Source organism: Paroedura picta, chromosome 4, assembly GCF_049243985.1.
Source record: "Paroedura picta isolate Pp20150507F chromosome 4, Ppicta_v3.0, whole genome shotgun sequence".
In the NCBI taxonomy this organism is placed as follows: domain Eukaryota; kingdom Metazoa; phylum Chordata; class Lepidosauria; order Squamata; family Gekkonidae; genus Paroedura; species Paroedura picta.
This window is the reverse complement of record NC_135372.1, coordinates 72,443,940-72,460,137: the sequence shown is the minus strand read 5'-3', so window position 1 is coordinate 72,460,137 and position 16,198 is coordinate 72,443,940. Positions and strand designations below refer to the sequence as shown.

Genomic DNA, 16,198 nt, shown 5'->3' with positions numbered 1-16,198 from the left:
CTTTGATTGTGTGGAGCACAACAAATTGTGGCAAGTTCTTAAAGAGATGGGAATACCAGAGCATCTTATTTGTCTCTTGAGAAATTTATATGTAGGTCAAGAAGCAACAGTGAGAACTGAACATGGAATCACTGACTGGTTCAAAATTGAGAAAGGAGTTCGGCAAGGCTGTATACTGTCGCCTTGCCTATTTAACTTGTATGCAGAGCACATCATGAGAAATGCGGGATTAGAGGAGTCACAAATTGGGATCAAGATTGCAGGGATAAATATCAACAACCTCAGATATGCAGATGATACCACTCTAATGGCAGAAAGTGAAGAGGAACTAAAGAGCATGTTGATGCGGGTGAAGGAGGAGAGTGCAAAAGTTGGCTTGAAACTCAACATCAAGAAAACAAAGATCATGGCATCCGGCCCTCTCAATTCCTGGCAAATAGATGGGGAAGAAATGGAGATAGTGACAGATTTTATTTTCCTGGGCTCCAAGATCACTGCAGATGGGGACTGCAGCAAAGAAATTAAAAGACGCTTGCTCCTGGGGAGGAAAGCTATGGCAAATCTAGACAGCATCCTAAAAAGCAGAGACATCACCCTGCCAACAAAAGTGCGTTTAGTCAAGGCTATGGTATTCCCAGTTGCAATGTATGGCTGCGAGAGTTGGACCATAAGGAAGGCCGAGCGTCAAAGAATTGAGGCTTTTGAACTCTGGTGCTGGAGAAGACTCTTGCGAGTCCCTTGGACTGCAAGGCGAACAAACCGGTCAGTCCTAGAGGAGATCAACCCTGACTGCTCTTTAGAAGGCCAGATCGTGAAGATGAAACTCAAATACTTTGGCCACCTCATGAGAAGGAAGGACTCCCTGGAGAAGAGCCTAATGCTGGGAGCGATCGAGGGCAAAAGAAGAAGGGGACGACAGAGAATGAGGTGGCTGGATGGAGTCACTGAAGCAGTAGGAGCAAACTTAAATGGACTCCGGGGAATGGTAGAGGACAGGAAGGCCTGGAGGATCATTGTCCATGGGGTCGCGATGGGTCGGACACGACTTCGCACATAACAACAACAACACATTTTGGAAGAAGAATTCTTGGTTTATTGTATTAAAATAAAAGAATCATACCAAAGACATTAGTCAGCAAATTTACTTTGTAATTTTTTTTTTGCCTTCACACCACTTTTTTATTGTTTCTGGCTGCTTTTGATTACCTACCAAGATGGAATCTCGTGGAATTTGTTAAAATGGTTTTTGTCACTTTGAAAATATAATGCTAATGAGATCTTGTTAAAATTGTAATCTTTTTTGTTTTTAAACGGGAGAGATAGACCCTATCCTCTTATTAGTAAGAAATGAGTTAGAAATTGTGCTGCACAAAAGATCTTTTAATTAAGCAGAAATCAGATTTTATTTTAATGAGTTTACTTACAATCCATGGTCTGGATTAAACTTGGTCTTTCTAAGAGGATAAGCCTTATAGATAATTACAAAGGCAAAGCAGGCACCAAGATGTTAAATAGCATTGTTTATAGCTGCTTTTCCTCTATAGTTTCCTTCCCTTCATACTGAATCTGTAATTCAGAAGGAAGAGAAAAGAATTTATAATACAGATGGTATAAATATAAGCTTTAGGAAAATGGTAATGCTTGTTGAAGTGCCTTGTGGAACAGCACACTTAAGACATATAAATAGAAATTAGTGAAACAGGTGGAAAGCTGCAAGAATTTAAGGGAGGAAAGATATGGGCAGTGCTCTTTATTTCTTTGGCTCTTCCTTTCCCATGCAGTGAACTCATTACTGAATTAATTGGTGTTGGGATTTGGTACAGCATTAGCTTCTTCTACAGTCTGATCACTTTCCTTACAATAAATATAGAGGAAAATGGAGTGCTCACCTATAGTGAAATCTTCTTTATGGTCACTCTAAACCAAAAAATGTATGCATGTGCAGGTGAGCCAATATACAACCAGACTCACCTGGCCACAGCTTTTTATTGATTACACTGCAGAAGTATTGCTACCGCATGCGGACAGATCCTGAATCAGATGATCTGCCTGCTGCCTGATGAACCTGGAACTCCCAGACCGTGTCAGAACCACCCCTGTGGGAGCCGTGTGGGCACCAACCACTATGTGTCTGCCCTGCTGCCAGCCCCTTGAGCTGGGCATGTTGATAAATTGGTTCTACCCCAGATCCCTTAGGGGAGCCCAAGAACTGTGGAATGTGGGCAAGGGATCTGTCACGATGCTCAAACTACCAACGCCGTGACAAGAAGAAAACAGCAACCATGAGCTCACAAGAACTGAAGTGTAGGGAGGGTGGAAGGGCAAAAGTTATGCATATGGCAACCCCTTGTCCATATGGCAACCCCTTATCTAATGGTTAAGCAGGCAAAGTAGGCCCTCCCACAGTCCTCCCTGGGCATGCATTCCACATGCAAAGCTGAGTGCTGTCACTGGCCCAAGCCATGCAGCCCACTGGATGCTAGGCACATGGATGGCTAGGGTGTCCTCTTGTCCAGGAGACCACAAAAGTGGGGTTGGGTAAGTCAAACCAAACCAAATCAATTTATTTATGGTCCATTGACAAGTGAATTCCAACTAATACGTAAAGTCCCAGCCTTGTCTTCTAAGAGTCAGATTTTGAGGCATAGCAGTGACTCCTGTAGTCTAGTTTGGTATCTTCAGGGAACTAGCTAAGGGTTCCCTGTCATTGTCAAAAGCAATGTTTTTGATTAAAGAAAGAACTCCTTTCTATTCCCTCCACTTCAAGCTGCGTGGGGGACACAAACACTTTTATTGTTTGATGAAATTACTACAAAATATATTTCTCATCTCCCACTGGGGACAGGAGATTATTACAAAATATATTTTGTAGTAAGGGGGTGGCAGCGGTGATGGTAGTATTTTCCAAATGGTTAAATTAAATAGTGCCATTTGAGTTGTCATCAGGGGTGTGTTAGCAGATAAGTTGGATCAATTAATTGCTGTGCTTGTTAAAATATTTAGTAATATTCGTTCCCATATTGCTATCTGTACTTTCATATCTATAGTATCACCAAGTCACAGGTGATAGCATACTTATTTCTGTTTATAGTAGTCATAAACAGACTACTGGAAAACCAAATCTATACCTAAATGTGTGGTTGTTATGAGTGTTGCCAAGGCAGTTGTACAGAAATGATTAATATACTTTTGCTATCAGTGCTCAGCCCAAATTTTTATGCATAGATCCACAAAACCGTTCCAGTCCATAGATCCAATGTGCCAGGTATGTGCCTCAAACAGAATATTAGACCAAAAGAACTAGTGGGTTAGACTGGGATTCTCTGTTGTGACAAATCCAAATTCGGAATCCAGGCAACGAAGACAGCATTTTTGAAGTTGGAGGGTATATGTCCTGCTGCATGTTTATTTGTAAGGAATTTTAACAGGACTTTATAAATATTTGCAAGCATTAATATGGGAAAGGGTAAAGAACAGAACAGGCTAATAGACATACACAACGTATGCAAGAATTCGAGGCAGGTGCAGGTTGTTAAATTATAAAAACTGTAACTAACAACACCTGCCCCAGAAGTTTTCACTTTTGAAAAATTTTAATTACAACTTGCATTAGCATAGAACAAGGATATTAACCATTTTTTCAGTGATCAGGCTATGAGTAAGCTGTCATGTCTCATATATGAGCAACTAACTTCTGTACATACCTTGACATTTTATCTGTAGTCAAGAGAAATGTTGTGCCTTTGCATATGAAAAAGATAATTCTACTAGTTCTGGGGGTGGGGGAGAGAGAGATTACAAAATACATATTAAGATATTCTTTTACACTGTGTGCGTGTCCGTCTAGGTATGAGAGAGAGAGAGAAAGAAAGTGAATATGACCAGATGATATGGAGAACAGCAAAGAACAAAAACAGCATAAACAGGTGCCGGACTATACTTTCCCACACTGTTCTACAAATGTACTTGTTTTTATACACACTTTTCATTTTCCCAAACTGGTTTTAGTTCAGATATAGGCATTATCTAGTCCAGTTTAGTGTTTCCTCCCATCAGAGATGATGGACAAACAGTAGAGATTTGATTAAGGCCACTAAACTAATTTCATTGAGTTCGAAAGCCAGAATTCTTTGTAACCACTTACAGCAGTTTACATGGTTGCGTAGCAAGAGACAGGGGCATTTCCCACGGCTTAAAAATAGCACAATGGTTGCCGATTGAAAACGCTACTAATTTGCCATAACGCACGACGTCGTCAACAATCTGCAACAATCCTGAAACCGATCAGCAATAAGCGCTTCGTTGTGGCGCTTTCAGGGGAATCCAGAAAACTGGATTCACCCTCCGGATAGCGATACACTCCTGCAACCAATCTGCAACAGTAGCGCTAAAGACCTGTGCGTTACCATTGTAGCTGGTTCTTCAAAGTCCCTCCCCCTGGATCTCTCCTCCAAACTTCCGGCGAAGCGATCGCCATTTTTTTTTCTCGGAGCGAGCGGGGATAAACGCACCGGCGAGCCTCTTTCTGTTTAGAGGCTTCCCTGGCTTCAGTCCTTCACCTTTAGTCACTAAGCACAAACCACATAAAAGCCCGTTTGCTGAAATAAAGTCCCTTTATTTTTTACACATAAATTCAGCCGAAAATCGAGCCCGTGAGAAGGGGGGGGGGGGAATTTTTTTTTATCACTCGAGCCAGCGTGCCAACGATCATACAATCAAACGATAGATCACATTAGGCAGCTGGATGGGTCTCTCCAGTGCAAGGAATCTACGTAGATTCGTTGCTATGGGTCTGTTTTTTTTTTTAAAAAAGCTTTCTTAAAGGGAAAGGGGCTGTTTGGGAGCATGCTAACGGCTGCCCATTGGCTGCTTGACGGCCAGGGGCGGGACAAGCTTGGCAATAGCGCTTCCTTTCTAGCGATTTCTGCCGAGACCGGAAGCCTGTGGGAAACGCTAAAAAACGCAACTGATTCCACTACAAAGCCAGGTGTGCAAAACGACGAATTCCACTATTTTAAATGGCGATTTTTCATTCCGCAAACAATTTGCAACAAAGATCGCCGTGGGAAATGGCCCACAGTTTCCAGGTTGGAATGAAAACACCACAGAGAAATACATTGTTTGGCAGGATGTAGGCCACAGCTTTTAAGGTAAAGGTAAAAGGTAAAGGTATCCCCTGTGCAAGCACCGAGTCATGTCTGACCCTTGGGGTGACGCCCTCCAGCGTTTTCATGGCAGACTCAATACGGGGTGGTTTGCCAGTGCCTTCCCCAGTCATTACCGTTTACCCCCCAGCAAGCTGGGTACTCATTTTACCCACCTCAGAAGGATGGAAGTCTGAGTCAACCTTGAGCCGGCTGCTGGGATTGAACTCCCAACCTCATGGGCAAAGCTTTCAGGCGGCTGCCTTACCACTCTGCGCTACAAGAGGCTCTTAGGCCACAGCTTTTATTGTTATACAAATGAGCATAGGCACCGTCTGGGCAGATCCAACCATCTTACGTCCAGCAGACTGCAAGGAAGCCAGTACACCCAGCAGCCAGGCCCAGAGGTGCATGGAGATGCACATGTACTATCCTCATGGGCCTAATGCTTGCTGGGAACCTGGGAGGTGACAGGTGAGGGGAGTCCTGTGAGTATGCACCTCAATTTCCCCCCCCCCCGAAATGTGAGCCAGGCAGCTATGCCAGGGATGATTCTGTAGCTCAGCATCCATGCATCCTCTTAAGGAAGTGCCCAACCTGGGGGCAGGGGGTTCAGTGTGCATGCAGGACCCCCACAAATGAATCCACCCCATGCCCAACAACTGCAAAGTGTGACAAAAATACAATGCATTCAGAAATGGAAATAATACATAATACATAAAGATACAACAATAGGGATGGGGCGATGGGAGATACTGGAGCTCCAGGAGCAAAGAAGAGGGTGAGCCAGCTTCCCATGGCTTCTTTTAAAGGGGGGAAGTAACCTGCCCACCACCTGCAGGAAGCTGGAGTGGGAATGTGCCCCTGCATCCATCCCTGCCCTTGTGAAGCAAACTTCCAGCCCTGGAGTCCCTGTGTGGTCGCAATCAGCGGCCTGGAATATTTGCAGCAATGTCTGTAACCAGTAAATAATTGCTATTGTCCCTTTGTTTTGCTCCACTTTTCAAAAATATTTTTCATGTTGAGTAAGAAATTGCAGTGTTCTTAGGAAGAATGAGAAGTATGAGAAAAGTGTAAGTATGTTTGATACTGGCATTTTAAGTCAGTGTTGTTTCTGTATTGTACTACATTAAAAGTAACCTTATTTCTGATTTCCTCTGCTGTATAAGTTTTGAGTTTCCATCAAAATGGCATTTGACATTTGTCTTCAAGATTATGCTTAGTGACGAATAATGCCTTACTAATATGTGCTTTTGGAATGTCTTTGGGGAAGTGTATGTTCACAAACTCATTGTCCAATAATTTGTTAACCTTAAAAGTATTTCATTTATTTGTTTGTTTGTTATATTTATATACCTCCCTCCCCAGAGGCTCAGGTTAAAAAACCTGTAAAAGGTATGATCCTAGAATCATAGAATCATAGAATCATAGAGTTGGAAGGGGCCATACAGGCCATCTAGTCCAATCCCCTGCTCAACGCAGGAATGATGTCCTGGGGCCTTTGTTCATACAGTACCAGACTCAGAAAAACATGACATGGAATTTGACATCATTTGACATATGGGCCAGAAAGATCAGAAATGGATATGTGTGCATGTGTTTGTGCACACATGTACTGAACTTAGAATACTTGTGAGACTATCCATTTAAAACTTCAGCTTAGTGATAAGTATGTTATATGAAAGATGGGTGGAGAAAATAACTGTCATTTTGGGGGAGAGTGTTACTTCTTAATATGCTGTCAGCTTCTGGTACAAATGCATTTGCAAACTGCAAAAGTGTGTTGTTACATAAGGGAAAATTATTTTTAGAACTTGCAAATCACCGCTAAACTTTGCTTTTGAGAGAATACCATAATTAAGAATAGAACATATTAGTATGATCTTCAAATTAATTCTTTTCAGGTGACTTTAATGTTCATAACCATATAAGAAGACTTATGAAGGTCTTGAATGTTTATGAGTGATTACAGCACCCCCTTTGCATTACTATAATTAAATGTTTATGATTATTTGGTCTTCTGTGGCTTCCTTCAAAGATTAATGCTGAGAAATATCCTGTCTTGATTGCAGGCACAGACAAGTTAGACAGGTAGTTTCTCAGTGTCAAGAGTTTATCAGAATGCAGTGCCAAGGGTTAGATACTGGTTAGACACAGTGTCAGGTCCAAAGGAGAATCTGAAAGCAGAGTGTCAAAGATACAGGCTAGGGTCAGATGAAAAAAAAAATCAGTCCAGAATGCAGGCTGCATGGTTAGTGGCAAACAGGCAAGTTGTTTCCATGCATCTCCTTCCTAGTTTGCTTCTTATATACATCATGCCAAACACCCGAGAGTCAATTTAGTCCTGATCCTGCAAACACTCATTCTCATCTTTGATTTGGAGGATATTATAGTATATATGTTGTGCTGCCAATCAAGTATTGTGCCTTCTGTCTTGCAGTTTCCTCCTTATGTTCCTCCTATGCTGTCCCCAAGGCTCTGGTGACAGGGGAAGTGAATTGATGGCAGATGAGATTGTTGCCAACTCAGGGCTGAGGGGCTGCTTCTCTTCCTGCAGTATCTCCATAACTGGCTGTGGCTCTGGGTCAGGTTTGCTGACTGTCTCTTTCTCAGAGGAGTCTTCTGCATCACTTTGCTCCACTGTAGCTGGATGGTCCATCACAAATCCCTACTAGTATGTAGCAGAAATATTTCCCCTCTTTCTCACCTACCACTTAGGAGCAAGGATTCTAAATCCAACTGTTGAGAGGGGCATACTCAATAAACATATTTAAAATTTAACTGCTGATGCTAATTAAAATGTAATTATTGTATGATATATCAGAAGTCACCATCTGGTCGAGCTGAATTTTAAAATTGCTTTATTTCTTGCTTTCTGTTTTTACTTGTAAACCTAGCCCAAAGGCAGTCAGACAGAAAAATTGCTATTGGCAGTGCTAAACGTGAAACCAGGTGCACTTTGGTCATTTCTGCCTCTTTCACTCGTTCTTCAGATTCTGAGAAATTGTGAAGGAGAGAAAAGAATTTGTTCTGACAGCCTTAATATGTCAATCTCTTTGTGATTGCCAGAGGCAGGCAGGATTCTTACTGTACTGATGCAATGAAGCATCTGAGTGTGCATTGTAGCTCAGAGAGCCTCTATAACACAGGAGCTCAAGATGATGTTACGTCAGTTTAGTTAACATCAGCGTTCTTAGGGGAGGGAAATTTCTTTTCCTCAGATTCATTTGTTTAGATAAAGCCGCAGTTTCTCTTTTTAGTATTTTAAAAGAGGGATTCCCCCCCCCCATTTTTCTGATTTCTCTTTGTTAAGAAATTAATCCACCTTTTTGTATCTTCAGAACTTGCAGTTGCTATATGTTGTATACCACAAGGTGGATCACCAACAGGAGGAAAGATATGTTTGAGAATTCAGTGCCTGCCTCTGAGCATCTACTAAAATGCTGAAATTGTGCAGATCCTTCCTTTCTGCCTCTCTTCTCTTTGAATTTTCCTTTGATCAAAAGGAATTGATTAGAAACTGATTCCAGATTCCTATAAAGAGGAAAATAAATGGGTTATCAGTTTCAAGGAGAAACTGAGGGCAAAAAAATTAAAAGAATTTCTTTTATAATGCTAGTTAACATTTTTCTTTAAGAAACTTTATATAAGTTGTTTATAATCAAATATCCAGGAAATAAAAATTGGAAAATCACCAAAGAAGAGTGTGTCTGTTTTTCTGATAACAAATGGAACCAAATCATATATTTTCTGACTGTCTCGTCCTTGGAGGACTCCTCTGCATCACTTTGCTCTGCTGGAGCAGCTGGTCCATGACATATCCCTACTAGTATGTAGGAGGGGGAATTCCCCTCTCTTAAAATATTTATGTTAATTAAAATATAATTAAAATAGCATTTCCTGCAGACAAGGACAGGGGTTTTGGCTGTCTTGTAAGCCTACTATTTGTGGTGATGTTCTTTTGCCAGGAGTGAAAAGCAGCACATGAGATTTTGGCAGTGAAACACTTAACCATTGACTTTTCCCTGTATAAACACAGGGAAAAAAGAGCTCTTGTAATTTAGTATCTTAATGTTCCTTTTGCCACTAGTCATCCAACAGTCAGCATGTCCATAATTGTAACTGCCCTTTGCAGTAACATGCACAGAAAGCTTGGGTAGCCTCTGTTATATTTTCTTCCAATATAAACAGAATTTTTCTACAGAAGTACAGCTCTTCACTGTGAGAGGGCGAACAAAGTGGCATGCTCTATGCCTTTCCTTTTGACCATCATTAAACTCATGCTGACGTATAGGGTTCTGTAGAGGTCTTCCAAGCTGATAAAACCCAAGGTTGTTGTAGCACATCCATTCCAATAATATTCTAGTCTTCATGGCCTTTGACTATTTTAAAACTTGTGCTGTTAGATCTAGTTTCCTTTTTTGGTTGGAGGAGGTGCAGTGAATGGTTTTCAAGTCTCCTTTGCTGCAGTTGTATTGAAATTGATGGGGCAGGTAGATGTATCGAGAATCAGAGTATATTTGCTTGCATGGTACAGTCACATGGGCATTAACAAAAAGAGTTTAAAACATGTTCTGGTTACTATTGACCTCTTTTTAATGTGCATCTGTATGACCTCTAGTCAAAGAAAAATTATTCTGAATGATGCAGGAATTTCACTGGCTTTCTATTCAGGTCCTGATCAGGTCCCCACTGGTTTGCAGTGCAAAAGTTGCTGTTTTATTTTATGTTGGAATGTGAAACAAATAAGAATGACCAAATCCAACCACTTAAAGCTTGTTAAATTTTTCTTATAAAGTGGTATGGATTTCACTTATTTATATGCACAGGGAGTGTTTACATTAAACTCAGCAAGCAAATGGCATAAAATTAACTCCGCTAGAAAATGAACTTTAAAAAGAAACGTTTTCTTCCCATCAAAAAGGCAGGAGAAAAAGAACTAGTGTAGAAAAAACCTTAACATCCAGCAACTAAATAAGCTTTTATAATTATATGGACAACATTTATATGGACAAAAATTATAGATCTATGCATAAATTTCTGTAAATGGTTTCAAAATATATAGGAATAAGTCCATGAACTCTCTATATGTCTTGTGTTCAATATTTATAGTTATATGGTCTTTAATCTACTGATTTTCAGAATGAGGGCTTTTATCTGTAATATGAGTGTTTCAGCTGTGGTAAAGGTACAAAAGGTCCATTTTATTGACCGTTAGCCTCCAAGAAATGGGCAAATAGCTTAACGACACATATGCATCCTCAAAAATTACAGTGAATATTCTAATATAAAATTGATATAAGTAATACTGTCTTTCCCCAAAAAACTTAATGACTGGGTATACCACAAAGTGCATGTTTAAGAACGTGTCCTGTGAGTCACAACACCAACAATTAGACACTTTACTTAATTCTTTGCTAAAGATTCATTGTGGTGTCCAGTGTATTCTAAACTTATTTTCTTTTGCTGGATAAATCTCAGTTTAAGATCTGTATAAATTTGAAGATCATATCTCATTGCTTTGGCAAACAGTGAGATCTGTCTCACTCAATTAATCTGAAAGCCTACTTATCATATGTATTAATTCACATCAAATATTTATAAACAAGTACTGTAGGTTTCATTTTTCTGCCTAGATTCAGTTAGTTTCCAAGATCAAAGGGGACTCTGAGTCACTTAACACTGCAGGGCCATATTTAGATATCAATAAATGTTACAACTATAAGTCTTGCAAATGAAAACAGAAGCAACAAAGTTGGGTACCCAAAAGCTGGGTGTGAGAATTAAAACAAAATATTTGTATTTATTACAAAGTACACTAAAACTATACTTTAGAAACATCAGTACAGTCCTTCCTTGAAGTGCAAATATTTGAACTAAGAAGTCTGTGTAACCTGATACATTTAGATGGTTCTAGGTTAAGATCTTCGAACCAATAAAACAGGACCAATAATGCAATATAGCTAGGTTTAACTACATTAAACAGGAACAAACATGTTTCAACCTTCAAGGCCATCCTTAGTGATCAATTTTTTGAATATACATGCACTCTATAACATAACATATAAACATGTTTTAGTGCCAAGGCAGGTTGATTATAAGGCATTCCAGATATCCTGTGTGGTAAAAGAATTGTAAGGGAAAGGTTGATACACATATTCACACACGAAGATTTATGATAGCCATGGTTAGAAAGAACTATTAAACAAGCATTCCTTGGATGTGTGTGCTTAAATGTTTAACACAATCCCATTTGACCACTGAGGAAGGCCTTGGAGGTTGAAATGAATTTGGCCCTGTTTTAATGTAGTTCAAAATTATCAACCTAGATGTATTTAATCATTGGTCCCATTTTATTGGTTCAAGGTTTTTAACCCATAAATATCAAAATGGACCAGGTTATTCAGGACAGCTTAGTTCAAATATTCACCATTTCAATGGTGAATTATACCAAAGTATAGTTTTAGTATATTTTGTAACATATATTGGGTTAATTTATTTCTCAAATTATTTTTTGCATTTGCCTTTGGCTATGCAACTATAAGTCTTATCATTCTACAGAAGGTGGACTTGTGATATCTAAACCTCAACTCAGAAAATGAATTGGTGCAATCTCAAAAGCCTCCTATAAAACTGTTTTCTTCCCAATTTTTAGATCTGGGTTAGCCCATAATTTAGCATGTGGAAATTAATCAAATTGATATTGTCATGCCATTGTACACCATTGTTATCTAGTTGCAGAGGAATGGGATCTACTCTAGCATATATAGACCCTAATAGGTTCCACTTATAGACTAGATGCCATCAAAAGAGCCCAAAATGGATAGGCCTACTGCAAGAAGTGTTCTCAAAAACTTGTCAAAATTAAAAGTATGTCTGATAATATAAATTAAGATCAGGAAACCAAATCCTCTTTCATTGAATGGAAGTTGAATCCTCTTTAAAGAAATCCTAGGTGGTGAGGAATCCTACATACATTTTCAAAACAAAGTATTAATTTCATGAATATATCTGCAAGGTATATAAAAGGAAATTGCATGTAAAATATAAATAATCTGAGGTGTAGCATAGGGTACAAGAAGTGGTGCAAGATCGAAAATTGTGGTGACAATTGAGCTATAGGATCACCAAGAATTAGACTCGACTGAATGGATAACATCATCATAATAAAGGAACTTGATATTGCTATCATGCAAAGTGAAAGGCTTATGGAATTTACACTGGTAATTTATAGCATTAAGGATAGAAGAATGATATATATGAATGCTGTTGACTAAAATCTTAGCCATAACAATAGGTATGTTCTGAACAAAAAGAGAAATGTGTTGGCAAACAGCTTTTTCTTCATTCATTTCTTTCTTAGTGCAGTGTTTGGAGATGACAACCAAAAGGAAAATTATTGGCCGCCTGGTGCCGTGCCGATGTTTTCGGGGGGAAGAAGAAATCATCTCAGTGCTTGATTACTCCCATTGCAGCCTTCAGCAGGTGCCAAAGGAGGTTTTTAACTTTGAGCGGACGTTGGAAGAGCTTTATCTAGATGCCAATCAAATTGAAGAACTGCCCAAGGTAAATCTTGCCCTTTCTAAAATATGCAAATACACTAAATGAGCATTTAAAGCATTCTTGTGTAAAAATAAAATTATGCTTGGGCAATCTGTTGACTTCAGGTACATTTGTACCTTTCAGGTACAATTAAGTACATTTGCTTAATATGCCAACTAATACACATTTCCCTAGCTTTTAGAAAGCATACTTTTTTACGACTATCCAACACAAATAAGAGATGTTTTAGTTGCATCTATCCCTGATAGTACATACATCCAGAGTTCTTCATTTACACCATGCTGCTCAATGTATCCCCAAAGAATTAAGTATTTAATTGGTTTCTATGTATGTCCATGCAGTAGTGAAATGTTTTCATTTGGTATTTGCTACTGACATAATTGGAAAGTCTGTATGTTTTATTTGCTCACTGCTTAAAATGATATTTTTAAACATTTCATAAATTGGATAGGACACTGATCACAAAATTACAGTTCAGGTAGGCAGCCCTTTGCTAAATTCTCTTTTCCTCGTGTCTAATTAAGGAAACATATGTCTTCTTGTTTTCTATAAAACCAAAAACTAGGGAAAGGGGGTTTCTGCTGCAGTCCACTCTGGAAGTATTTTTGAAAAGAAAATGTGCCACAGCCCACCTCTTGGTCATTCAGAACCTTGGACAGCAATTCATTTGTGTAACTGAGTGAAAAAAATAACACATTTGGGCAGGGAAAGGTGATCGTTTTCTTGCTTCTCTGAGGAAATAGTCTGAGGGGTTTTAAAGGAATATGTGGAGAACCAGGCTGGACAATGCTATGGCCTTCTTTTTATTGATTATTTGATTTGATGAGCTAGTCTTTTGCCTTTCCAGTGGGAAATTGGGGTTTTTATCTGGTCAGGGAAGTGGATTTCTGGGCTAGCTGAGAAGAATGTGTGGCAGAACCATTCACAAGTAATCTTGTTAACTGTTGTAGCTGTTAGATCTGTCAATCCTGAGGAATTACTGTCTCTGTTTCTGTGATAGGAGATCCATTTCCTGCTGAGTCTTTGTGTGCCAGTTAAAGGTAAAGGTAAAGGTATCCCCTGTGCAAGCACCGAGTCATGTCTGACCCTTGGGGTGACGCCCTCCAGCGTTTTCTTGGCAGACTCAATACGGGGTGGTTTGCCAGTGCCTTCCCCAGTCATGACTGTTTACCCCCCAGCAAGCTGGGTACTCATTTTACCGACCTCAGAAGGATGGAAGGCTGAGTCAACCTTGAGCCGGCTGCTGGGATTGAACTCCCAGCCTCATGGGCAAAGCTTTCAGACGGCTGCCTTACCACTCTGCGCCACAAGAGGCTCTTTTTGTGTGCCAGGTAGCACAACCTTAAAGTTTTGGCTGTGCAGAAAACCATTTCATCTTGGTCACAAAAGAGATTTCTAGGGAAGGAAAAATTGGACTGTCTCTATAGGAAGTTAGATTCAAGTGGGGAGCCAATGGTCTGAACAAAGTTTGAGTCTAATCGTGCCTTCCAGATCAACAAGGTTTTATTAAAGGTGTAAGCTTTCATTTTCACATGGAAGCTTACACCCTCAATAAAACTTTGTTAGTCTTGAAGTAGCTATTGGACTCAACCTTTGTTCTACTATAGTAAGTGTGAAACAACAACAACAAAAACATAATAAAACATATTTTTGGTTGTTGTTAGGTGCGAAGTCGTGTCCGACCCATCGCGACCCCATGTGCAATGATCCTCTAGGCCTTCCTGTCCTCTACCATTCCCCGGAGTCCATTCAAATTTGCACCGACTGCTTCAGTGACTCCATCCAGGCACCTCATTCTCTGTCGTCCCCTTCTTCTTTTGGCCTCAATCGCTCCCAGCATTAGGCTCTTCTCCAGGGAGTCTTTTCTTCTCATGAGGTGGCCAAAGTATTTGAGTTTCATCTTCAGGATCTGGCCTTCTAAGGAGAAGGCAGGGCTGATCTCCTCTAGGACTGACCGGTTTGTTCGCCTTGCAGTCCAAGGGACTCGCAAGAGTCTTCTCCAGCACCAGAGTTCAAAAGCCTCAGTTCTTTGACGCTTGGCCTTCCTTATGGTCCAACTTTCACAGCCATATATTTCAACTGGGAAGACCATAGCCTTGACTAAACACACTTTTGTTGGCAGGGTTATGTCTCTGCTTTTTAGGATGCTGTCTAGATTTGCCATAGTTCTCCTCCCCAGGACCAAGCGTCTTTTAATTTCTTTGCTGCAGTCCCCTTCTACAGTGATCTTGGAGCCCAGGAAAATAACAACTGTCACTACCTCAATTTCTTCCTCATCTATTTGCCAGGAATTGAGAGGGCCGGATGCCATGATCTTTGTTTCCTTGATGTTGAGTTTCAAGCCAACTTTTGCACTCTCCTCCTTCACCCGCATCAAGAGGCTTTTTAGTTCCTCTTCGCTTTCTGCCATTAGAGTGGTATCATATGCATACCTGAGGTTGTTGATACTTCTCTCTGCAATCTTGATCCCAATTTGTGACTCATCTAACCCCACCTTTCTCATGATGTGCTCCGCAAACAAGTTAAATAGGCAAGGCGACAGTATACAGCCTTGCCAAACTCCTTTCTCAATTTTGAACCAATCAGTGATTCCATGCCCGGTTCTCACTGTTGCTTCTTGACCTGCATATAAATATCTCAAGAGACAGATAAAATGCTCTGGTATTCCCATCTCTTTAAGAACTTGCCACAATTTGTTGTGTACAGCAATGTGAAGAAGAAAAGAGAATTTAAAACATCCACCTTCTAAATTTATGAATCTGCATCCAATTCAAAGGGTCTGGGATACAGGAAGCTGAAAGAAACCACTAACAAAATAAAATAAAAATCCAAAGTAGGAGTAACAAATGAAGCCTATGACTTTTCAGTATTTTGAGTACATTTCACTTTCTGTTCTTTTAAGAAGAGATAGTCTTTAATAAGCAGAAAGAAGTTTTCAGGCCACATTTATTTTTTATATCTAAGCTTCTATTTGTAAAGTGAATGAAGCAATAAGAACCAAAGTATTCAAACTCACAGTCATCTACTGAAATAGTCTATCACTAGTTATATTTGGGTGTGAATATCTGGCTAAAATACAGTTATAAAACTTTGCAACTTGTCATTCAATAACTGTCAATTGAACTCAGTAGGTGGACAGTAAAATATTTTTACTTAATGCTCAGATTAGGAAATCAGGTGTAAGTGAGGTGTGGTTTTATTATTATTGTTATTATTATTATTGTTATTAATACTACTACTAATAATAATAATAATTATAATAATAATAATTTGGTTTTTATACCACTGCTCCCATGGCTGGCTCGCAGTGGTTAACAAAACAAAAACTATCCATACAAATTAAAATCCCTGTAAAACAATTGAAACAGTTAAAACAGTTTACCACAAATGGCGGCGACCTAATATAATCATCCCCCCTATTCTGGGTATCGGTCAGTGTAGATTAATAAAACTGAAAACTGTTCTTACTGTTGTGAAATCAGGTAGCTTTC

At 39.6% G+C, this 16,198-nt stretch overlaps 1 protein-coding gene across 10 annotated transcripts in view; it reads left to right on the top strand.

Moving 5' to 3' along the window:
- LRRC7 (leucine rich repeat containing 7) overlaps positions 1-16,198 on the top strand; it is a 287,543-nt gene that overhangs the window by 89,045 nt on the left and 182,300 nt on the right. For 9 of the 10 annotated variants that reach the window (XM_077333350.1, XM_077333354.1, XM_077333346.1 and 6 more), the window contains exon 2: positions 12,508-12,710. The exons of the other annotated variant lie outside the window; for it this stretch is intronic. In XM_077333350.1, the coding sequence (XP_077189465.1) occupies positions 12,522-12,710 (189 nt within the window). In that variant the 5' untranslated portion in view covers positions 12,508-12,521. The remainder of the gene's footprint in view (positions 1-12,507; positions 12,711-16,198) is intronic. 10 annotated transcript variants of the gene reach the window in all.